The sequence below is a fragment of the Papio anubis genome, chromosome 17, assembly GCF_008728515.1.
Source record: "Papio anubis isolate 15944 chromosome 17, Panubis1.0, whole genome shotgun sequence".
NCBI lineage: Eukaryota > Metazoa > Chordata > Mammalia > Primates > Cercopithecidae > Papio > Papio anubis.
In genome coordinates this window covers 1,458,891-1,483,231 of record NC_044992.1, presented here as the reverse complement: position 1 = coordinate 1,483,231, position 24,341 = coordinate 1,458,891, and the positions used below count along the sequence as shown (strand labels likewise).

Here is a 24,341-nt window from a genome sequence, read left to right as displayed (position 1 = left end):
TCCCACCCTCACACCTGTTCACCGTTCTGCATCAGCCGCTTCACCTCACCACCCAGCCCCACTGCCCTGCATCAGGCCGCTTCCCACCCTCACACCTGTTCACTGCCCTGCATCAGCCGCTTCCCACTTCACACCTGTTCACTGCCCTGCATCAGCCTCCCCTAATCTTCACACCTGTTTCTTCACTGTTCTGCATCGGCTGCTTCCCCACTTCACTGTCCTCTGAAACTGTTGTCTCAACTTTTCCCCACTTTGGATACCTCACTCAGTAAGACAAGCCCCAGGCCGTAGACGGGTCACACCCGCAATCCCAACAATTTCTGGGAGGCTGAGCGCGAGGACGCTGGAGCCCAGCAGCTGGAGACCAGCTGGGCAAACATGCAGTGACCCACTTCATTGAAAAAGGCCGGGCCGGGGAGCCACGCCAGTATCCAGTATCGGCGGATCACGAGGTCAGGAGATCGAGACCATCCTGGCTAACACGGTGAAACCCCGTCTCTACTAAAAATACAAAAAACTAGCCGGGCGAGGTGGCGGGCGCCTGTAGTCCCAGCTACTCGGGAGGCTAAGGCTGGAGAATGGCGTGAACCCAGGAGGCGGAGCTTGCAGTAAGCTGAGATCCGGCCACTGCACTCCAGCCTGGGCGACAGAGCGAGACTCCGTCTCAAAAAAAAAAAAAAAAAAAAAAAAGACAAGCCTCAGTTTGCCCCATGGCTCTTCCAAAGGATTTATTGGTCCTATTTACATCTATTGCAAATTGTGAGGAGGCAGCAAGGGCCAACCCCTGGACCTCATCTCTGTCTAGAAGGTGAGGCTGCAGGGATGCTTAAGTCTTCCTCTGGCAGAGACCCGAGGTGCAGAGATGATTCTTCTCACCCCTTCGCTCAGGGTCGTGGAGCCCCAGCAGGGGTTCAGGGCCCAGAGGCTGCCCCGCTCAGCTCAAGGCACAAACACTGTAGTTAGGGGTAGGCAGGCAAGGCATGGGCTCACTCCGGGCAGGCACCACTGGCCAAGTGCACCTTCTCTCCCCTGCTCCTAGCCTCTTTCTTCCTTCCCCTCCTGGTCCCACACTGGCCAGGGCCTGGGTGGGTGGCCACTTAAACCCCAGACCCAGGCCCTTAACTCCTGGACCATGGCCAGCCTTCCTTAGGCTGGAATCCAAGCACCATCAGTGCTCTGGACCAGGCCAGATTCCCTGTCCTAGAGGGATGGGGCAGAGAGAGCCCAGTGTGGGGTGAGGGGCTAGAGACCGGCTGGGCAGGGCCAGTCTCCCTTCCCCTTCCCGAGCCTCCCTGTCCTCATGTGGACCCAGAGGGCAGAGCTGGGGAGAAGTGAAGGTAGCAATGCTTCTTCCTGCTCTTACTTCCTGCTTGCTAGGAGCAGTGCGTCCCCAAGTCATGAATGAGACTCCTCTGGCAGGCTTGGTGGCTCTGGTGATTTAAGGGCCGGGACTCCCCCACTCCAGTTGGAGGCCCTAGTTGGCAGCACATGTGGGCACCCAGGGCGTGGGACCCAGGGCCTCCGGGGAGGCAGCTGCTGCTCGGGGAACAGGGTGAGCAGACACGCTCCCGCAGATGTCTTCCCACCCTTGCCCGGCCAGCTCCTGCCTCAGCCTATGCCAGGAGGCGGATAACCCCATTGTCTGAGCCCAGCAGGAGGTGGCGTTTGGTGGGCAGCAGGGCCAGGCTGGTGAGCGTGCCGCGGAAGTTCTCAGAGCTCAGCTTCGTGGTGGCCTGGGAGGGCGGCTCAAGCAGGGAGCAGACGCCAATCTTGTTGGACACAGTGCCGGTGACCGCCTCGCTGCCGTACAGGTCAAAGGTGTGGATGGGGTCGGACGCTGACTTATAGTGATGGGTGGGTTTCTGCTCCAGCTCCTTCCAGACGGTCAAGGAATGGTCAGAGGAGGAGCTGACCAGGACGCTGCCCTCCACCGCCTGTCCCGGGAGAGGAGAGTCTCAGCAGGGTCCTGGGACCTTCCGCATACCCTTGAGCCCCAAGGCCTCCCCAGTTCCCTCCGCAGTCTCTCCAGGGAGACAGGCCGTCCTGGGTGGGTGACAGACCACCACCCTCCCACACACACCATATTCATGTTTCATTTTTTTTTTTTTTTTTTGAGACAGAGTCTCGCTCTGTCGCCCAGGCTGGAGTGCAGTGGCCGGATCTCAGCTCACTGCAAGCTCCACCTCCCGGGTTCACGCCATTCTCCTGCCTCAGCCTCCCGAGTAGCTGGGACTACAGGCGCCTGCCACCTCGCCCGGCTAGTTTTTTGTATTTTTTAGTAGAGACGGGGTTTCACCGTGTTAGCCAGGATGGTCTCGATCTCCTGACCTCGTGATCTGCCCGTCTCGGCCTCCCAAAGTGCTGGGATTACAGGCTTGAGCCACCGTGCCCGGCCTGTTTCATTTTAACACACTCAGCATCCGTAACCCAGTCATCACTAAGTTGAGAACGACCCATAGGCATGGTGCCAGGCGTGCACGTGACAACCTTGACCTTCATAACAACCCTATGCGGTGGATGCTGCCATTGTTCCCATTTCACAGAGAGGAAAAGTGAGGCTCAGAGAAGTGAAGTAACCATACAAAGGTCATGGGGCCAGTAAGCAGCAGAGCCGGGATTCACACCCAGGCTGACCCCTGAGCCCCCCTGATACTTTCTTGGAAAGTTAGAATTTAGGGTAACTCGAGCTCAGGGTTCCCTGGGGCTCTGGAGGGAGCCAGTGACGGCCTGCTCTCAGCAGGGTAATGCAGGACTCCTGGCCTCCAGCCAAGATGGGGAGGAAAGTCCCAGCTGCCTGCAGAAATCCTCCCACACGTAGCCCTGTTCCTCCCCTCCTGGGTCTCTCTGAGCAGCTCCCTGAGGCCTGTGACTGAGAATGGAGGGAGGGGAGGGGAAGGAGAGGGGGCAGGATCCCCAAGCCCAGGCCTGCTCCTGCCCCCGCCAGGGCAGCCCAGCAGGGCCATGGACTCTGCTCCGTGGTCCGCGGGCAGTAAACAGCCTCCCAGCTGAGCTTTATTTAACCTGAACTGGGTCACGGACAGGACCTGACCCCTGATCCTCCAAGCAAGACAAATATGGACAAGGGTTACTCATTAGAACATCTCCATGAGCAACAGGGTCAGCCCTGCCCCGTGGCTCCCGCCCCCATGGCCTGCCTCCTGCTGAGGCCCCTGCAGTGCGACTGGCTCCCAAGTTGGCCCAGGAGGGCCACCCTCCCTGCCCATCAGTCCTGGACCAGGTATATAAGACAGACCAGCTCGAGCCTGTCCCTGGGCAGGCAGGCCCTAAGCAGGGGTGATGGCTGGACATGGGCGGGGGCCGCATAGCAAGGGGAGGGGGACCTGGCCTGTCACCTTGATCTGCAGAATGTCCCCCTCGTGGGCTGGCCAGCCTCGCAGAACCAGGCCCGTGCGGGTGTCCAGGAGCACCATGAAGCCCGAGGAGAAGCCGGCCACGACGCTACGGCCGCTAGGGCTGACGGCCAGGGCGCGGACAAGCCCAGGGTTCAGCCCACCGCCCAGTCGGAACTCGTGCTGCAGGGAGAGGGCGGCTGAGCTTGAGGCACCGCCTTCCCATGCCACGCTCCCCAAGGCCCTGCCCCCCACCCAAGCCCCCACGGCAGGAAGGCCTGAGCCTCTGACCCTCATCAAGGGGCATGAAAAGCCCAGAACCCCACCCCCATCACAGGCCAGAGTACTGCCCCACAGGGTGTGCGGCTGCGGGTGATCTAGCACCAAAGAGAAGCTAACTAGTGCCCCAGAAGGACATCCTGGCTTTCTGTTTTTGGGGGAGTCTCTCCTCCCTGCCAGGTCCCCAGAGAACCAGGCGAGTGCTCAGGGCACTGGACCCCCCTGACCTGCAGACCCGGCTTCCTGCAGTCCACAAAGCGCAGGGTAGAGTCAGAGCTGGCCATGGTGATGCTGGTGTGGGGGGCGGGCATGACAGCCACTGCGGTCAGAGGCACCCGGCTGTCCAGCGGCTCCACTGTGCGAAGGGTCTTCCCTGGGAAGGAAAGTCACAGTGGATCTGGGGTCGCAGCAGCTGATGGACGAGCCCTGGGAGCTTCCTTTTTTTTTTTTTTTTTTTTTTTTTTTTTTTTTTGAGACGGAGTCTCGCTGTGCTCCCAGGCTGGAGTGCAGTGGCGTGATCTCGGCTCACTGCAAGCTCCGCCTCCCGGGTTCACGCCATTCTCCCGCCTCAGCCTCTCAAGTAGCTGAGACTACAGGCGCCCACCACCACGCCCGGCTAGTTTTTTGTATTTTTAGTAGAGACGGGGTTTCACCATGTTAGCCAGGATGGTCTCGATCTCCTGACCTCGTGATCCACCCGCCTCGGCCTCCCAAAGTGCTGGGATTACAGGCTTGAGCCACCGCGCCCGGCCGAGCCCTGGGAGCTTCTAATCCCCCAACTCACCACACAGCTGGAGTGCAGTGGTGTGATCTCACCCAGGCTGGAGTGCAGTGGCGCGTCTGGGCTCACTGCAACCTCCACCTCCCAGGTTCAAGCGATTCTCCCACCTCAGCCTCCTGAGTAGCTGGGATTACAGGCGCCCGCCACCACGCCCAGCTAATTTTTTTGTATTTTTAGTAGAGACGGGGTTTCGCCATGTTGGCCAGGATGGTCTCCAACTCCTCGCCTCCCAAAGTGCTAAGATTACAGGTGTGAGCCACCATGTCCAGCCTAAAGATGTTTTTTGGCCCGGCGCGGTGGCTCACGCCTGTAATCCCAGCACTTTGGGAGGCCGAGGCGGGTGGATCATGAGGTCAGGAGATCTAGACCATCCTGGCTAACAAGGTGAAACCCCATCTCTACTAAAAATACAAAAATCAGCCGGGCGTGGTGGCGGCGCCTGTAGTCCCAGCTACTCGGGAGGCTGAGGCAGGAGAATGGCGTGAACCCGGGAGGCGGAGCTTGCAGTGAGCCAAGATCGCGCCACTGCACTCCAGCCTGGGCAACAGAGCAAGACTCTGTCTCAAGGAAAAAAAAAAAAAAAAAGATGTTTCTTGACTCTCCCACCTTCCTGCTTCCATGGCCCGTCCAGGCTCCCATCCCCAAAGCAACCTCCTCTCTCTGCACAGCACTGCTGACCCAATGCCCCCTCCCTCTGTCTTCCCCGACACCATCTCTTTCCCGCTTTTAACCATATTTCTCCCTATAGTGATGCCAAAAAATAAGCAACCATTGGCCAAATATCATCTGCTACACATGAAGCCAAAACCCTACATGTATTCGTGTATTCTCTTTTCTTTTTATTTTTTTTTTTGAGATGGAGTCTCGCTCTGTCGCCCAGGCTGGAGTGAGTGGCGTGATCTGGGCTCACTGCAAGCTCCGCCTCCCAGATTCACACCATTCTCCTGCCTCAGCCTCCCGAGTAGCTGGGACTACAGGCACCCGCCACCACGTCTGGCTAATTTTTTTATATTTTTAATAGAGACGGGGTTTCACCGTGTTAGCCAGGATGGTCTCGATCTCCTGACCTCGTGATCCGCCCGCCTTGGCCTCCCAAAGTGCTGGGATTACAGGCGTGAGCCACCGCGTCCGGCCCTTTTTTATTTTTATTTTTTTGAGACAGAGTCACACTCTGTCGCCCAGGCTGGAGTGCAGTGGTGTGATCTCGGCTCACTGCAACCTCTGCCACCCGGGTTCACGCCATTCTCCTGCCTCAGCCTCCTGTGTAGTTGGGACTACAGGCGCCCACCACCACGCCCGGCCAATTTTTGTATTTTTAGTAGAGACAGGGTTTCACCATATTGGCCAGGATGGCCTCCTCATGATCCGCCCACCTCGGCCTCCCAAAGTGCTGGGATTACAGGCTTGAGCCACCACACCCGGCCTTCCCACATGTTATCATCTAAGCCCGTTTTTCTGATTCTGTTTATCGATGGGTAAACAGATGCTTCCAGCCGCAGGAACTTGCTCAAGGGAAGTGAGCTGGTGGAGCCAGTTCAGACTCAAGTCTAACAGGTTAGAAACCCTAACTGCTCTTTCGGCGGCCTCGCTGGGTCTCCCCAGACTCCGCAGCATTGCAGCCCCACCCTCGGGCCCCTTCCCAGAGGCCTGGCGGGCGCAGGAGCAGGAACAGAACAGGCCTCACCTGGGCCCGCTCACCTGTGAAGGGGTCCCAGACGTGCACAGCCCCGTCACAGCTCACCACGTGCTGCGGGGCCTCGAGCTGGCCCACGAAGAAGACGCTTTTGCGGTGCTGGGTGTAGATGAGACGTGGGGCCGTCTCGCTGGTCCCGTCGCCGTAGTTGTACAGCGGCCAGAGGCGCACGGTTCGATCCTTGCTGCCACTCAGGAAGAAGTCCTCGCTACTCAGGGGGGCCACACACTTGACGGCCCCCGAGTGGCCCGGGAAGCTCTGCAGGCGGATCTGGTGGAAGTGAAAGTGGGCGTCCTGCTGGCTCACGCCGATCTCGTACTGCCAGTACGCCAGCCAGTTTCCACTCAGCCCGTGGGCGCTCCGCGGCAGCTCCTGCTTCAGGGCGTTGTCCTCGCTCCCGCTGCCCAGGCCCCCGCCACCCACCCCCGAGATGGGGCCCAGCGGTCCGGGGGTCTCAGGCCGAGAGTCATTAGGGATCTGAATGCGATTCCCCACCAGGACGCTCCCAAAGGTCCCTGAGTGGCCGTCATCCTGAGGGCAGCCCCCACCCTGGGGGTCCCACTCGGGGCCGGTGCTGGGCACGGTGGGCTCCATGCTGGCAGGGTTGCGACTGCTCGGGCTGACACTCTCCAAGTACAGCCCCGCCAGCTCCCCAACCAGCTCGTGGTTGGGGATGATTTTCCGGATGATGTCACCTGGATGGGAGTGGGAGAGGTCCTGAGACAGGGAAGATGGCAGGCGGCTGCTATCACCCATCCAAGGACTCGGGAGCCACAGAAGACGGGGCAGGAACTGGCTCTGCAACTCTGGGCAAGTAACTCTGTCTCTGAGCCTCAGTTTCCTCCCCGGTGATATGTGCATTCATTCCGTTGTGATGTACACATGAGCGTCTTCTCTATGTGCTGTGCCGTGCTGGGCACTAGGAATAGAATACGGAACAAGACAGGTGGTGCCCTGGCCTCCCAAAGCTTAGATTTCAGTGGCGGGATGATAACATGTGTCACCACAGGGCTGTCTGTCCTCTGCAGGGAGATGACACGCTGAAACGATTAGCACAGCACCATGCAGGGCCCAGAGGGGAAGCTTCATAAACAGGAGGCCTCTCCTTCCCTCTCAGCTCCTGCAGACAGCCAGTCCACCGCCCTGACTCTCCTGCCTTCCCCAGGGATGCTACAGGCCAGCTCCTGGGCCTCTCTTGCTGGCTACTGCTCAGTCCCTGTTTGTATGTCACCTTGGAGGTAGGGGTCTGAGGCCAAATCCCTTTGCTCTCACCCAAAAAAACTGCTTAGAACCCACTGCTGACTCTGGGGCAAGGGCAGAGAATGGGGCCTCCCAAGGGAGGAGACAGCCACGAAGGCTGTGACGGGGAACGTGATGGGGCAGTACCCAACAGGCAGGAGAAGGGCACGTAGATTGTGTACGCCATCTCCAGGGTGAACACCTTCTGCAGCTCGTCCAGCAGGGCAGGGTCCACGGGCCGATGCTGCCCATCAGAGAAGACCACCTGTGGCAGCTGGCCCTCACCACGGCCCGCGGGGTCCAGCTTCAGATCCTGTGAGCAAGACGCCCGGGAGGTCAGCCGGATCCACCGCCCCCGCCCCAGCCCGCCCTGGCCCTCACCACGGCCCGCGGGGTCCAGCTTCAGATCCTGTGAGCGACGCCCGGGAGGTCAGCCGTCCACCGGGGCCTCCCAGCCCGCTCTGGCCTCACCACGGCTCCGCTGGGTCCAGCTTCAGATCCTGTGAGCTTAGACGCCTTGGAGGTCAGCTGGGTCTGTCACCGCCCCCAGCCTCCCGGCCCTGGCTCCTCACTCACGCCCGCCAATCCAGCTTGATCCTGTGAGCGAGATGCCCGGGAGGTCAGCCGGGTCCACCGCCTTTACCCTTAGCCTGCCCTGGCCCCTTGCCGAGGCCTCAAGGATCCAGCCTGATCCTGTGAGCGCCTGGGAGGTCAGCCGGGTCCACAGCCCCCGCCCCGGCCTGCCCTGGCCCCGCAGATCTGCCCACCTGTTGCCGAAGCTCATGCAGCTGAGAGAAGATCTGGAAGAAGGTGGCCACAGGCTCGCTCAGGTGCTGCTGGACCATCTCCTGTCCGATGCGCAGGCAGATGAGGGCGATGAGGCTGATGGTTTTCACACACAGGATAGTCCGGGCCTGGGCCCCACTTGGGAACCTGGAAACAGAGCTCATGAGCTCCAGTCCCCGGTTCTGCAGGACTTGACCAGAATCTACCAAAAGCTTTAGTTATTTTTATTGAGACGGAGTCTTGCTCTGTCACCGAGGCTGGAGTGCAGTGGTGCGACCTCGGCTCACTGCAACATCTGCCTCCTAGGTTCAAGTGATTATCTTGCCTCAGTCTCTCGAGTAGCTGGGACTACAGGCATGAGCCACCATATCTGGCTAATTTTTTTTGTATTTTTAGTAGAGATGGGGTTTTGCCATATTGACCAGGCCGGTCTTGAACTCCTGACCCTCATGATCCACCCGCCTCGGCCTCCCAAAGTGCTGGGATTACACGTGTGAGACACCATGCCCAGCCTTTATATATATTTTTAGAGATGAGGTTTCATTTTGTTCCCCAGGCTGGTCTTGAACTCCTGGGCTCAAGCAATCTTCTCGTCTTGGCCTCTCAAAGCGCTGGGATTATAGGCATAGCCACCACACCCGGTCATATCAAAAGCTTTAAATGAAAGGAGCTCCAAGACCAACTGGTCCAAACCAGATGAGGAAACTGAGGCACAGGAAAAGGGTGTGGCTTGCTCAGGGTCAAAGAGCGGGGATCAAAACCAGGACCCTTGACACCCAGCCCAGCGTTACGTCCTCTCCCCTGAGCTTCCCAGCCCCTCCTGGGCAGCCCCTCCGCTGGGCCGGTCCCCGTACAGCGGCTGGGGCGGAGGCCTACCCTGTGACGAGGGAGGTGAGGAAGCTGAGCACGGGCAGCAGGACCTCATGGCTGATCCGGGGCAGGATGTCCATGAGCGTGGTGTCTGAGAGGTACACGATGATCTTCTGAGTCAGTGTCACTGCGGCCAGCAGCCCTGCCTCCTTACGGCTGTTCAGTCGGCTGGGGCCTGAGGCACTCCCTGGGGCCACCTAGAACCACCCAGCAGATGAGGGCCTGGCAGCCCCAGGGACCCCCTGGCACCCAGAGGCCCCAGGCTGGCCCTCAGGTCCTCAGCCTTCCCAGCTCCGGGTCTGCAAAACCAGCGACTGACCAGGTAGCTGATGTAGGGCAGGTACTGGTAGGTGAGGACGGGCTCCCCATACAGGTGGGCGATGTGGAGGAGACAGCTGAGCACCGGCCCTGACACGATGTCGCCCAGGACCGGCCTCTTCTGGTAGATGTTGCCGGCGCTCAGCGGAGGGCTCTCGCCACTGCTCACCGTGAACTGCTGCCGAGTGGGTCCTACCAACGAAGGGCCAGCAGTCCTGAGTCGCCAGCGGAGGGCCGGGGGGAGCCTGACCCTGCAGGGCTGTACTGGCTGCTTGAGCTCACTCTAGCCTGGGGCCCAGCCCGGCCCTACCCAATTGCTGGCACTTACAGACTGGGACCCAGCACCTGGCCGGTGGGTGATTTGAGCTAGGGGTGGGAAGGATCCCCGCTGGAGAGGGCTTAAGCTAGGCAGAGGGCCTGGGAGAAACCCTCATCTCCAGCACCGACCACAAGCCTCCTTACCAACATAACAAGACGTCAGCAGGCGGAGCAGGTTCCGGGCCACGTGGCGAGAAGCCACTGTGGGGCCGAGCTTGGCAGACAGCCAGCGGACCATCTTGCAGGCTGTATCTGTGGGGTGGAAGCAGGCCCTGAGCTCCTCAGATAACATGAGTTCATCACCCCTCCCACCCCACCCCACGGCACCCCACTCAACCACCTCCGGCTGCAGCTCTGCCAAGAGCCCAGCCCAGGCCGGCTGTCCCACACCATCCCCCTCCACATAACAGTGGCAGAGGTGCCTAGGCCCTGGCCTGTGGGACTCTGGCTGCTCCAGGCTCCTCTCCACAGGCACGACCTGCAGGAAGTTAGCCTGCCCGTGGGTCTTCTGAAGCTCCTTAACGAGGCCTGGCCCGGCCCTGGCCACCTCCCTTCTGGCCTCTCTTCCCTCCACTCCCTCGGTCTCCCCATAATGGCTGTTCCCTGCTTTTCTTCTTCTTTTTTTTTTTTTTTTGAGACGGAGTCTCGCTCTGTCGCCCAGGCTGGAGTGCAATGGCGCAATCTCAGCTCACTGCAATGCAACCTCCACCTTCCACCGCCCTGACTCTTCTCCTTAAACCTCCAGGGTCAAGTGATTCTCCTGCCTCAGCCTCCCGAGTAGCTGGGATGATAGGCACCCGCCACCATGCTCGGCTAATTTTTTGTATTTTTAGTAGAGATGGGGTTTCACCATATTGGCCAGGATGGTCTCGATCTCCTAACATTTGATCCACCCGCCTCGGCCTCCCAACATGCTGGGATTACAGGTGTGAGCCACCGCGCCCAGCCCCCTGCTTCTCTTCTTTAATGGAACATGACAGCCTCAGAGCCTCACACACGCTATTCCCTCAGCCTTCAGACTTTCTTTTTGCCCATTTTTGCCTATCTCCTTCCTACTCCTACTTGAACCTCAACTGTCTTTGCTTTTAAGGAAGCCTGCTCTGACCCTTGAAAACTAGATGTAAAAGCACTTTTTTTTTTCTTTTTTGAGACAGAGTCTCGCTCTGTTGCCCAGGCTGCAGTGCAGTGGCACAGTCTCGGCTCACTGCAACCTCTGCCTCCCGGGTTCAAGCCATTCTCCTGCCTCAGTCTCCCAAGTAGCTGGGATTACAGGTGCCTGCCACCACGCCTGGCTAATTTTTGTATTTTTAGTAGAGACGGGGTTTCACCATGTTGGCCAGGCTGGTCTCGAACTCCTGACCTCAGGTGATCTGCCTGCCTTGGCCTCCTGAAGTGCTGGGATTAGAGGCGTGAGCCACGGCGCCCCTGAAAAGCTCCATGTTCCACTCCCTCCTAGGAACGCAGCCGTGTTCTTTATCGCACTAACATAATACACTTGCTTAAGACCATCTACGCTGCAGCATCTTGTCTGCTGGGTGTGAGTTCCGTGAAGGCAAACCCACATCTGTGTTGCAGGTGGCCCTGGCTCGATCCACTGCTTGGCACAGAGCAGGTGCTCTGCAAGTGTGCAGGGAGAAGCAGGAGGTGTTTTTGACCAACACCTCCCAGACCTGGGAGCTTACCAAGGAGGATCTTCTGTTCTTTGCCTTCTGACTGCTCAGACAGTGGCTCCTCCTCTTCTTCCCCATCTCCCCCACTGCCGCCGGCCACAACCGTCTCCATGGACAGCACCGTGTCAGACAGAGTGAGCTCAGATGCTCCGGTGACCTCCTCCTGCTCCCCCTCCTCCTCCTCTAGCACCAGGCAGCCATCCTCCTCCTCCTCTTCCTCCTCGGAGCCCTCGCTTTGCTTCAAGTCCTGGCTGCTGTCGCCTGATCGAAGGCTGCTCTTGTCCACGGGGGCGCCCCCCTCGTCTGGAGCCCGCTCCTCACCCAGGGAGGTCTCACTGGTGCTGCTCTTGTCACTCAGCCGGCCCAGGCTCACAGCCTCAGCCTCCTGGGGCTGGGGAGACTCAGTTACATAGAGCCCGGCCTGGAAGTCCTCTGTCTCAGGGAGGTCAGCCTGGTCGTGGAAGCTGACGCCAGACGTGTAGTCTGGGAGCCCCAGGCCCGAGGAGGCAGGAGGCTCCCCATCCATGGGAATCTCCTCCCCAAAAGCACAGGAGCCAGGCCCGGCCCCGGGCAGCCCGCTCTCCTCCTCCTCAGCAGCCCCTACCAGGTCCTTGCTCTCCTCCTGGGAGGCCTCCGCGCCTGCCAGCACCTGCAGGACATGGGGCAGCAGGTGAGTGAGAAAGGCCTGCAGGCCCAGCCGCACCATCAGCTGGGCCACAAAGCAGTCCGTGTACAGGTAGAAGCGGCCGTGTAGCTGGCAGGGGCTCTCGTAGGCACCAATGAGAGGCTTCAGGAGGTACTTATTGGCATTTTTGGGGCCCAGTGCCTTGGCAACAGGTTCAAACAGATACCAGGCAGTGTACACAGCCGTGTGCTCCTCGGACATAAGTGACAGCACGAAGGGCAGCAGGATCTCCAGGCCCTCGGGGGTGATATCCTTCAGCACTGCGCCCAGCTGCTGCCACAGGGCAAACACCAGCTCGCGCCCCTGGGCCTCGTCCTCCACGTGCCTTGCCTGGTACAGGAGGATGAATCTGTGCAGCGCCGGGAAGTAGGGCGGGAAGGGAACCACGGAGCTGAAGGGGCTGAGAAGCTGGCTTGGGCAGGGTGGGGGCAGGCCCTGGGAGACAGGCCTGTACTCAAACAGTTGGTCCAGCTTGCTCCTCTCTGCTCCCATGGGGACTTTGGGGCCACTCAGCTGCAGGAGTGTGTCCAGCACGGGCTGCAAAGACACAGGGACCTCCTTGGGGTGGCGTGTGCAGAGCCCCCGGACGGCCTCGAAGCGTACCCACAAAGGTGCATCGGGCTGCAGCGTCCGCACCCTGGTAGCAAACACCATCTCCGCCAACAGGACACCCAACGCCTGCATGTCCCTGTGAAGCAGGCACTGCAGTGGCACAGCCGGCTGGACCCGGGGCTGCTCAGGCACCTCCAACAGGCCCCCTAGGCCTTTGGCCAAGAAGTTGCCCGTTTTTTCCAGCTCCTCCAGGGCCTGCATGGGACTGAAGCCCTCGGGAAGAAGAATCCTCCCCTCCTCGCCCTCCCCAGGGTCTGCCCCAGCAGCTTTATTCCTGCGGCCTGGACGGGAGGCTGAGAAAGACAGAAGGCCAGGGGACGCTTGACCGGAGAAGGAGCCCAGCTGGTCACCTGCTTTCCCAGCAAGAGAAATGGAATCCAGAGCTTCTGTGGCCTGTTCCAAGTCGTCTTCTCCTGCCACCGGCCTGTCTCTGGTCCAGCTAGCCTCACAGGGAGTGGCTTCTAAAACTGGCCGGCCCACTTCATTTGGAAGCTGTCCCGGGTTTTCCGTGAAGTCCTCCCGGCCTGTGGTCTCCTGGATGGTCTGGACCAACAGCTTGGGGATGAGGGGAGGCTCGGGGGGAAGGGCAGGAGCCCCAGCCAGGCGCTGGGGGTGTGGCTGATCGAAGAGCTGCACCACCCCGTAGCTGGCCAGGTGAGTGTGGGCGTCCACTAGGTGCAGACACACATTCTTCTCTTTGACTGCCTCCTTGCCCTGGAGTTTATAGCCAAACGTGAGGTCGATCCAATGGTGCAGGTCCCGGGACACCTCGCGGCTCTCCAGCAGGGCTCGGTGGGCAGCCACGAACTCCTGGCTGGAGCTGCACCAGGCTGGCACGTCCAGGTCAGGCATGTCAGGGTGGATGGAGCGGAAGATAGAAGGATCGGTGTAGAACTCCGGGATACACTCATCGGGGGTCCAGTTCTGCATGCGCTCCATGCTGGCCGGGTACTCATGGGGCTCCCACTGCGCGCGGACGTGGCCGCAGAGCACCGACCGAGGCGTGCGCCGAGCCTTGTACACGTAGTAGGTGATGTCGGAGAGCACGTCTGAGATGTGGTGAGGCACGTGAGGGGGTTCCCCGCCGCCCGCCCCGCCTGCCACGAATGCCTGCCGCGTCATCTCGTAGGTGAAGTCCAGTTGTTTATCTCCCTTGTTGAGGCGGAACTTGGACTTGCGCAGGTCTCGGAAGCGCCCATGCGGCGTGGTGAAGTCCACCACCCAGGGCAGCACGGGGTGGTAGTTGGGGTCCCCCTGCCGCCGACCTGCCAACCGATTCAGCTGCATGAGGTAGTGGAAGTTGCTGATGCGGCCGTGCACCCAATCTAGCACAAGGCCCCGAAGTTCCTCCTGGCCAGTGGGTTGCCCAGGTTGCCCTCCCTGCTCCCCTTGAGACGCAATGCCCGCCTCATCCCTTGCCACTGGGGCCTCCTCATTCTCCTCCTCCTCGGGCCTCTCATAAGCACTCAGGTCCAGTCGCAGCTCGCTGCAAAGCTTCTCATCCACAGCGACGTGATGCAAAGACAGGGCCCCGCACGCCAGTCCCTGGCGGTGACAGGCATCCATGGCCCTCAGCACGCGGAAGAGAATGAACAGCACCTTGGCCTGGCTGTTGGTCAGCTTGGCAGGGCTGAAGGTGACCACGTCATGGAGGGAGAACTGCACGTAAGGGTGTACCACATACAGCATCTCCGGCGACTCCAGCAAGGCCTCAGCCCGTAGAAGACTAGGGCAAGCAGGGGTGCCCCGAGGGGGACAGGGGCCTTCTCTGGCATATGATGGGCATTGGGGAGTTTCGCCCACCGGCAGGAAGGGGCAACCATAGACCCTCTGCAGAGCCTGCCGTACTGAGTCCAAGGCAGGGACAGCTGAGGGGGCAGGGCTGTGACTATACGGCTGCCCGTAAGTGTGGTATGCATGGCGCCACAGGTTGCGATAATTCTGGGCGGCAACCTCCTGCATGAAGCGAGTGAGCGTCTCAGGGCCGCAGGACCCCTCCTCAAAGGGCAGGCCCCCGCCCAGAGGGTAGGACAGTCTCCGCTTCCGCAGCCCATGCACCTCCACGCGCGTCCAGCCGGCAGGCAGCCTCTGCACAGAGCGCTGCAGCAGAGTCCTGACTTCCGCTTCTCCCAGGCCCTCTGCGCGGGGACAGGGTCCCAGGGGCAGCCGGCGATCGCGGAGGCCGGCCAGCCAGCGCGCAGGCACTAGGGCCACCACGTGGGTGCCCCCCGGGGCCGGAGCCAGCTGCCTGGGATCGATGCTCAGGTCCCTCTCCACGCTCCGGAGCAGCTCCTGCATGTCTGGGCTCGGGGGCGGGTGCCAGCCCCCCGCCGGGGTGCTGAGAGCGCTTGCCCGCCCCCCGCTGCCCTGGGCCATCTCCTCCAGGCCGCCCGGGGGCAGCGCGGGGCTGAGCCCGGCCACGACCCTGCAGGCGACGGCTTCCGGGGTGCCAGGCCGGCGGGGCTGGGATGGGCGCGGGGCAGGGGCTGGGGCGGAGGCGGCCGCGGGGAGCCGGCGGCGGCGAAGAGGCGGGCGGGGGGCGCGCTTACCCCTCCGCGGGTCCTGCGCTCCGGGCGCGGCGGGGCAGAGGCTGCCGGGCGCGAGCACCGGGCTCCAGCGTGACGGGTCAGCTGACGCGGGTCACGTGATCGCCCCAGCACGGAAACAAGCGCACGTGGCTCCGGAGGCCCGGGCGGGACCCGGCTTCCTGCCCCGCGGCCTCCGCGCCCTCCCTCCCGCTGCTCCGCTCTGGCTCGGTCCCGGCCCCGCTTCCTCCCGGGGCTGGAAGGGTCTCCAGCCAGCTCCAGCCGGGCCCGGCGGAGGGCGATGCCTCCCCACCCCTGCCTGCTCCCTCCAGCAGCCAGCGCCTTGAGTCCAGGAGGCTGTGCCCAGAGATGCCAGCCTCTACGAAAGTGCCAGCCACAGCCAGGGGCAGAACGAGAACTGGAATTTTTTTTTTTTTTTTTTTGAGATGGAGTCTCCCTCTGTCGCCCAGGCTGGAGTGCAATGGCGCGATCTCGGCTCACCGCAACCTCCAGCCTCCTGGGTTCAGCGATTCTCCTGCCTCGGGCCTCCTGAGTAGCTGGAGACCAGGCGTGGCGCCACCGCCCGGCTAATGTTTGGACATTTTTTGGTACAGGCGGGTTTCGCCACCATGTGTTGGCCAGGCTGATCTCGAACTCCCTGGCCTCGTGATCCACCCGTCTGGGCCTCCGGAATGCTGGGATGACAGGCGTGGAGCCACCGCATCCAGTGAACTGGGACTTTTGACATCAAATCCCTTCGGCGCCTCCGCCGCCTTCCATGGAAGGAGCTTTTAATTGCCAAAGTGCTTCAGCAGTCACACTCATTTGGCCCTCACAACACACTGTGAGGAGGAGGACAGTTATTACTGTTTATATTTTACAAGTGATAGCAGGAGGAGCAGCCAGAGGCTTGTCCGCCTGGTGAGGAATGGAAATTAAAGCTGGTGCCAAAGGGCTTCTTTCTGCCCCAGGCACTCCCTCCTGACAAAGACCTCTCACGGCCTTTTAAAAACAAAACTGAAAGCCAGGACCAGTGGCCATGCCTGTCACCAGCACTTTGGGGAGGCGAGGTGGGGGATCCTGGGTGGAGATTGAGACCATCCCTGGCTAACAGGGTGAGCCTGTGTCTACTAAAACACAAAATTAGCTGGGCGTGGTGGTGCAGGTGCCTGGGTTCCAGTTACTTGGGGAGGCTGAGGTGGGAGAATGGCATGAACCGAGGCCGGAGCTTGCAGTGAGCCGAGATTGCGCCACTGCACTCCAGCCTGGGCGACAGAGCGAGACTCCGTCAATAAATAAATAAACAAATAAAAATAAATAAATAAATAAAATAAAAACAAAACCAAGCCCTGGGCCGTTTGAGGGAGAGAAGTGGCTTACAGGCCCAGGCACCTGGTGTTCCTGGGAGAACCTGTTCCTAGAGACTTCCCCTGTTGAGAAGATTGGCCTTTGCGGTACCACAGAGCCTGCCAGCTGTGGTCAGAGCCTTCCAGATGGCTGGGGGAAGGGTGCGGCACAGGGAAGGGAATAGAAACCAGACAGCTGGCACCAAAACGACCTGATTCCTTCAAGGGGTCTTAGTTCTGACTCATCTGCTGGACAGACAGACCTTTGTCCACAGTGAAACCACCTGGCCCTGTTTCTTTGTCTCCCCTCTTCGGAGAAGAGTTTACCCTCTTTTGATAAGATCTTCCATTTCCATTCCGGATCCATTCCTTCCATTCCTTCCCTCCCTGCTGTTCCATTCCAGTTTCCAGATCCTGACCTCATGATCCACCTTCCAGCCCCTCCACATTCCTGACCCGCCCAGGAGGTTGCCCTCTTGAAGAGACTTGAACAGGTGTGAAGCCCAGGTCCCATAAAGGCTTAGGAAGTGGAGAGGCTGGCGGTGGCAGTGGCTCACGCCTGTAATCCCAGCACTGGGGTTCTGTAACCCGACCCAACTTGAAATCCCGTCTCTACTAAAAATACAAAAAAAATTAGCTGGGTGTGGCAGTGGGGAGCCTGTAAACCCAAAACCACTCCAGAAGGCTGAGGCAGGGGAGAGGTGTTTGAACCCTGGAGGCAGAGAGGTGCAGTGAGCTGAGATCCTGCCACTGCACTCCAGCCTGGGTGGCAGAGGCGAGGCTTATCTCAAAAAAGAAAAACTAGGCCTGATAGGAGAAATAGGAGGCCAGGTGCAGTGACTCATGCCTGTAACTCAGCACTGGGGAGGCCAAAGTGGGCAGATCCCTCTGAGGTCAGGAGTTTGGGATAAGCCAAAGCCAACATGGAGGAAAAATCTCTACTAAAATATACAAATGCTCCAGGTGTAGTGGCGGGCACCTATAATTAGCTACTTGGGAAGCTGATGCAGAGAATCCCACTTAGACCCAGGAGGCAGAGAGGTTGCAGTGAGCCAAGATGCATGCCAATGCACACACTCCAACCTGGGCAACAAAGGAGTGAGAGATTCCATCTCAAAAAAAAAAAGAGAGAGAGAGAGAGAGTAAACAAATATCTCAGCCACGATCTAGGTTTCCATCTGTGTCTCCTCTTTTCTTGAAGGGCAGCTGGAACTATATTAATTAGCGGTCATATATGACCTTGGGCAGTAATAACTTACAACTAACATGTGTGGAGCATGAACAAGAGCTAGTCACCTGTTAAGCATTTTGCATACCCTGTTTGTGTGTCGTCGCCACTGCTTTTAGAAGATTTTTGTTTTTAGACAGAATCTCTCACTCTGTTGCCCAGGCTAGAGAGTAGTATGATCTCAGCCCTGCAGCCTGGGCCTTCCAGGCTCAGGTAAACTTCCCACCTCAGCCTCCTGAGTAGCTGCGACTACAGGTACATACCACCACATCCAGCTAATTTTTTGTATTTTGGCAGGGGTTTTGCCATGTTTCTGAGCTGGTCTTGAACTACCCTGAGCTCAAGCAATCTGCCATCCTAGAGCCTCAATTAACTGAAATATAAGGGAGCCACAGTGTCTGGCAATTTTAATTATTTTTGACACGGGGAGGTCTCACTCCTGTCACCCAGGCTGCAGCTGCCAGTGATTTTAGTCACAACTGACTGCAGCCTGAGCCTCAGGCTCAGGTGATCCTCCCACCTTAGCCTGTTAACTGGGACTACAGGCAGTGTCACCATGCCGAGCTAATTTTTTTTTTTTTTTTTTTTTTTTTTTTGGGAGGCCAGTCACAAGCTGTGTCTCCCAGGCTGGAGTGCAGTGGTGGTCCCCACCACTGCAAGCTCCGCCTCCCGGGTTCAACGCCATTCTCGCCCTCAGCCTCCCAAGAGTAGCTGAGACTACAGAAGCCGCCACCGCGCCCGGCTAGTTTTTGTATTTTTAGTAGGGAGCGGGGTTTCACCATGTTAGCCAGGATGGTCGATCTCCTGAGCCTCGATCCACCGCCTCGGCCTCCCAAAGTGCTGGGATACAGGCTTTGAGAGCCACCAGCGCCGAGCTTTTTTAAGATGAAGTTTCCTCTTGTTGCCCAGGCTGGAGTGCAAAGAAGCCATCTTGAGCACCACTACCTCGCCTCCCGGGTTCAAAGCGATTCTCCTGCCTCAGCCTCCTGAGTAGCTGAGATTACAGGCATGCTCCACCCATGCCCAGCTAATTTTTGCATTTTTTAGTAGGGTGGGGTTTCTCCATGTGTGTTGGTCGGCTGGTCTCGAACTTCCGACCTCAGGTGATCACCCTGCCTTGGCCTCCCAAAGTGACATGAGATTACAGTGACCATCAGCATGCCCATCTTTTTTTTTTTTTTTTTTTTTGAAGGCCGGGTCTACCGGCTTTGTCGCCGGGCTGGAGTACAGTGGCGGGATCTCAGCTCCTGCAGCTCCATGCCTCCCGGGTTCGCCATTCTCCTGCCTCAGCCTCCCAAGTAACTGGGACTACAGGCGCCCGCCATCTCGCCCGGCTAGTTTTTGTATTTTTTAGTAGGGAGGCGAAGGGGTTTCTGCGTGTTACGCCAGGATGGTCTCAGTCTTCTGATACCGTGATCCACCTGTCTGGCCTCCCAAAGTGCTGCTGCTGGGATTGCAGGCTGAGCCACACAGCTGACCATGCCCACCTAGAAGATATTTTTATGCCCAGTTTAGGATAAGGAGTGGCTGACTACCTTAGGTATTAACTTTATAAAGGTGTAAGAAGCTAAGAAGCAAGAGAGCCAGGATTCACATCCAAGCCTGTCTGATTCTCAAACCAGCGTTACGTACAGGCTGGGTAGGCTCATGTCTGTAATCCTAGCACTTTGAGGGAGGCTGAGGTGGGGCAGATCACACCCAGAAAGGTTGAGTTCGAGACCAGCCCTGGACAACATAGGGTGAAACCCCATCTCAAAATATGACAATTAGCCGGGCATGACAACTGAAATGCCACCTTGTCCAAGCAGCTACTTGGAGTCTCAATCCCAGGAGAGCCTTGAACCTGGGGTAGAGGTGCAGTGAGCCAGATACACCATTACCTCCAGGCTGGGCTGCAGTCTCAGTGGCATGATCTCAGCTCACCTGTGGGTTCAAGTGATTCTCTTATGCGCGGCCTCCCAAGCAGCTGGGATTTGGGGTGCCTACCACCCAAAAGCAGCCTGGGATTTTTATTTTTTTTTTTTTTTGAGGCCGGAGTCTACCGCTCCTGTCGCCCAGGCTGGAGTGCAGTGGCGGATCTCCAGCTCTTGCAGCTCCGCCTCCAGGTTTACACTTCTCCTGCCTCCAGCCTCCCGTGTAGCTGGGACTGGCATGACCACTCGCCCGGCCGTTTTTGTATTTTTATTAGAGCGGTTTCACCCGGCGTTAGCCAGGATGGTCTCGATCTCCTGACCTCGTGATCCAGCCCGTCTCCCGTACTCCCGAAGTGCGCTGGGATTACAGGCTTGAGAGCCACCCAGCCGCCCGGCCCAAGTTTTATATTTTTAGTAGAGCTGGGATTGCAGTCGTGAGCCACAGTGCCCAGCCCCAACTTTGATATAAATACCTGAAATCAGAGGATATGTTTTGATGGTCAGGAGGTGGTGCTTGCTTCTTAGTACCAATAGAGCTGGCTGGGTCCACCTGTTCTTTGCGCTGGTCTCAGTTTACCTAGATTTAGCAGGCACTACTTTTACCGTCTGCAAGTCTGTGTGTGCCCTGCCCTCTAGCGGTACTGGGGTTACACTGCAGCAGTGACCTTGCGTGTACCTGATTTTACCTCTTGAAATTCTCCTTTCCTCCCTAGAATAGAGATATCCTTGCAATATTGGGAACTGGTGCACTGGGATTCCTGGGGCATCAAACTCTGGCCCGATCTGAGCCCTAGGGCAGTAGTTTTCAAACTTTAGAGCGTAATTCTTTTTTTTTTTTTTTGAGACGGAGTCTCACTCTGTTGCCCAGGCTGGAGTGCGATTGCACTATCTTGGCTCCCTGCAAGCTCTGCCTCCCAGGTTCGAGCAATTCTCCTGCCTCAGCCTCCCAAGTACCTGGGATTACAGGCGCCTGGCTAACTTTTGTATTTTTAGTGGAGACGGAGTTTCACGTGTTGACCAGGCTGGTCTTGAATTCCTGACCTCAGATGATCCACCTGCCTCGGCCTCCCAAAGTGCTGGAATTACAGGCGTGAGCCACCGTGCCCGGCCAGGGCATAATTCTAATTCAGTAGTCTGGAGTGAGACCCAGGCATCTAAATTTTTAACAAGTACCCCAGGTAATTCTGATGCAGCGAACTTCAGGCTACATCTTCAGAAGTCAAGTCTGTAACAGCTTTCTTCTCTTCCGAATTTCCCTCTCACTGCCCCGGGTAAGCGTTTTCCCTGGATCCCAACGCAAGCACCTTTGGGCTTTGGGGAATCTCAGACCAAATTAGCCACTCCCCTTGGCCAACCTCAGTATTGGGTTTCCAGGAGGTCATGTCTTGGATAGTCAGGGACAGAGAGGCTGCAGCTGCCCCAGCAGTCAGCCCAGTTCCTAACTTTACTAATCTGTGAGGAGAAAAGTAAAGGCTCTCCCTGCCATTTAGTGCACCAACTGCGGACCAGTGTGGCAGGTACTATGCTAAGTGTTTTCTAATTAAATTTGTTTTTCGTCTTTTTTCTTTTTTTTGAGATGGAGTCACATTCTGTCACCTAGGCTGGAGTGCAGTGGCGCTATCTTGGCTCACTGCAACCTCTGCATCGGCCTCCTGAGTAGCTGGGACCACAGATGTGCACCACCACACCTGGCTAATTTTTTATATTTTGGGTAGAGCTAGGGTTTCACCATGTTGCCCAGGCTGGTCTCAAACTCCTGAGCTCAAGCAGTCTGCACACTCAGCCTCCCAAAGAATGCTACTTGATGATTACTGGTGTGAGCCACCCTGGCTGGCCATTTTTATTTTTATTTATTTTTTAGAGACAGGGTCTTGCCATGTTGCCCAGGCTGGTCTCTTGAACTCTAGGCTCAAAGTGATCCTGCTTGACCTCCCCAAAGTGCTGGGATTACAGGTATGAGCCACTAAGCCTGTGAAATTTACAGATTTTTGGGAATTTTAATTGGTGAAATCCCTACAACAAACCTTGAATTCCTTATTCACCGTATGTTGTAGATGAGGGAAAATTATCTGTAACAATTTCTTTTTTTTTTTTTTTTTTTTTTTTCTTGAGGCCAGTCTGGCTCTGTCGCCCAGGCTGGAGTGCGGTGGCGGATCAGCTCACTGCAAGCTCCACCTCCCGGGTTCATTCTGCCTCCAGCCCCTCTCCCGAGGTAGCTGGGGCTACAGAAGCCGCCACCTCCACCCGGCTAGTTTTTGTATTTTTTAGTAGGAGACAGGGGTTTTGGCTGTGTGTTAGCCAGGATGGTCTCGTCTGACTCGTGATCCATGGCCGTCCTGACCTCCCAAAGTACTGGGATTACGGAAAACTGAGCCACACAGCGCCCGGCCATCTGCCAACAATTTTCACAGCTAGTAAGAGCTGGAATTTGAATCTAAGTGTGTCTAACTCAGTAGTTCTCAGCTGGAGGAGATTTTGGCCCCTAGGAGACATTTGGTAACATCTGGAGATACTTTTGGCTGTCAAAACTGGGAGCTGGGGATGGGTGATGTTGCCACTGACATCTAGGACAGAGGCCAGGGACCCTTGTGCACAGTAGCCTCCCACAAGAAATTATTCTACTTCAAATGCCAGTGGGTGCTGAGGTGGAGAAACCCTGGACTCAAAGCCTGTGCTTCTGGCCTTGGGGGTGGGGTCAGTGTTCAGAACAAAATGGAAAGGTCACTTACAAGGGTACGTGGCCGGGGAAAGGGATGGATAGGATTTCATACTTTCGGGATAATGGAGAATAAGGGCCGCTGGTGAGGCTTCGTTTTCTTCCACGTTTGGCCAGGGCCCTGCTCAATTTCTCCCTGCCTTGCCAAGTCAGTCCTAGGACTTCACACTAAGCTTGTCCTGGAGTGACCCTGACTCCCAACGTAGGATCGGGGCAAAATATTTACCTGGGTATTCCTGCAGCACTTCCCAGCCAAAGATGCTGGCTTTTGGGGCCAACATGTCCCACCTGCAGCCCTTAAGCAATTAGGACCCTTGCTGTGGGGGGTGGCCATGTGGGCAGGGCACTGCTGAAAGCCAAAAATGGAGTGGCCCAGGGACCAGGTGGCAGCTGAGAACAGTTAGAAGTGGAGTGAATGTGGCAGGGCACAGTGGCTTACACCTGTAATCCCAGCACAGGAGGCTAAGGCAGGTGGATCACCTGAGGTCAGGAGTTGAGAGACCAGCCTGGCCAGCCAATATGGTGAAACCTATCTCTACTAAAAATACAAAAAGTAGCCCGGGGTGTTGGGTGTGTCCTGTAGTCCCAGCTACTGGGAGGCTGAAGGGAGAATAAGCTTGAACCGGGAGGTGGAGTTTGCAGTGAGCGAGATAAGCGTCACTGCACTCCAGCCTGGGCAACAGAAACGAGACTGTCTCAAAAATAATAATAATAATAATAATAATAAAATATGGAAATTTGTGGTGGCTCAGCCTGTAATCCCAGCACTGGAAGGTAAGGTGGGTGGATCATGAGATCAGGAGTCGAGACCATCCTGGCTAACAGTGGAAACCCCGTCTCTACTAAAATACAAAAAATTAGCCAAGAAGAAGAGCGTGTGGCGGGCACCTGTAGTCCCAGCTACTTGGGAGACTGTGAGGCAGGAGAATGGCGTGAACCAAGGAGGTGGAGCTTGCAGTGGGCAGTGCAGCCACTGCACTCCAGCCTGGGCACGACAAACAGAGACTCAAATCTCTCTAAATAAATAAAAATAAATAAATAAATAAAATAAAAATAAGGAGGTAAGGTAAATGTGCAAAACCAGGAAGATCCTATCAGCCCACGGAGGAATAGAGACAGCAGGTAGGAAGTAGGGGGCGGCTGGCCTGGGAAACAGCGTTCTGAACTGCAAGTTTGCTTCCCATAGCCATTCCTCCTCCCCAGGCTTGGTCCTCGGGTTCACTATACCCTCCCTGGCGCCAGCCACCATTCTGGACCTCCCCAATACTGGCCTCCCCCTAGACCAGGGAGGATCTAGACCAGAGAGTCTGAATTGACTATGCTAACAGGAAATACCTCTTTCCAAGCCCAGAGCCTCTGAAGAACTAAGGAGTAGAGCGGGGTTCGGGTTGGGGTTGGGGGTAGACAGTCTTGGAGTGATAGGGGAAAAGAAAGATCATACAATCACATCCCCCATGTTCTTTCCTTCACCACCCATGGGGGTGGATGGGGGATGGAGGAGGGTAAGCAAGGAGGAGGATGTGGTAACAGCTGATTCGTCCCCTGAGGTCACACTTTCCAACAATCAGCTGTTACTGGGGCGCAAGGCAGGAAGTTTCCTTAAAGGCGCAATGTCCTGAACGCAGGCTCAGAATTCTGGAGCTCCAAGGAACTTTATCAATTACCTGATGGAGAGCGGGAAGGATCTCACCCTCCAGGCTCGTCTCTCCTGCTCAGTTACTCTCAGCCCTTATTTGGAGCTGAAGGAAAAGGCATGGATTTCAGTCCACATGTTCCTCTTTCTGGGGCTTGCGCGGAGTGATAAGGTGGGGTAGGCTTGCCCCTTTAAAAAAGCCGACCAACAGCTTTTGCCAAGTCATTGGGTTCATTTCAGTTTTTGCCCATCCCCCGCACATTGAGACTCTGATTGGCCCCTGGGGAAGGAGCAGTCTGCTCATTGGTCTCCACCTTCGAAATCTCTTCCCTAAGTAGGCCTGAGTCAGTGAAGAGCTTTGGAGGGCGGGACTGAATGG

General features: G+C 57.5%; 1 protein-coding gene across 3 annotated transcripts; it reads right to left on the bottom strand.

Moving 5' to 3' along the window:
- Positions 1-707: 707 nt before the first annotated feature.
- On the bottom strand, positions 708-15,221 carry WDR81 (WD repeat domain 81). 3 transcript variants are annotated; one of them, XM_009189325.4, is made up of 10 exons: positions 11,317-15,221; positions 9,779-9,886; positions 9,318-9,508; positions 9,005-9,195; positions 8,110-8,275; positions 7,490-7,655; positions 6,109-6,798; positions 3,857-4,002; positions 3,354-3,533; positions 708-1,934 (listed from the first exon to the last, which is right to left on the bottom strand). In XM_009189325.4, the coding sequence occupies exons 1-10, from the start codon at positions 14,975-14,977 to the stop codon at positions 1,614-1,616; spliced, it is 5,820 nt and encodes a 1,939-aa protein (XP_009187589.2). In that variant the 5' UTR covers positions 14,978-15,221; the 3' UTR covers positions 708-1,613. The 3 variants fall into 3 exon arrangements, 1 of the variants encoding a protein (XP_009187589.2); XR_002517928.2 differs by lacking the exon at positions 708-1,934 and having other exon boundaries at positions 3,419-3,533; positions 6,095-6,798; XR_002517929.2 differs by lacking the exon at positions 708-1,934 and having other exon boundaries at positions 3,515-3,533; positions 7,545-7,655.
- Between the last annotated feature and the right edge of the window lie 9,120 nt (positions 15,222-24,341).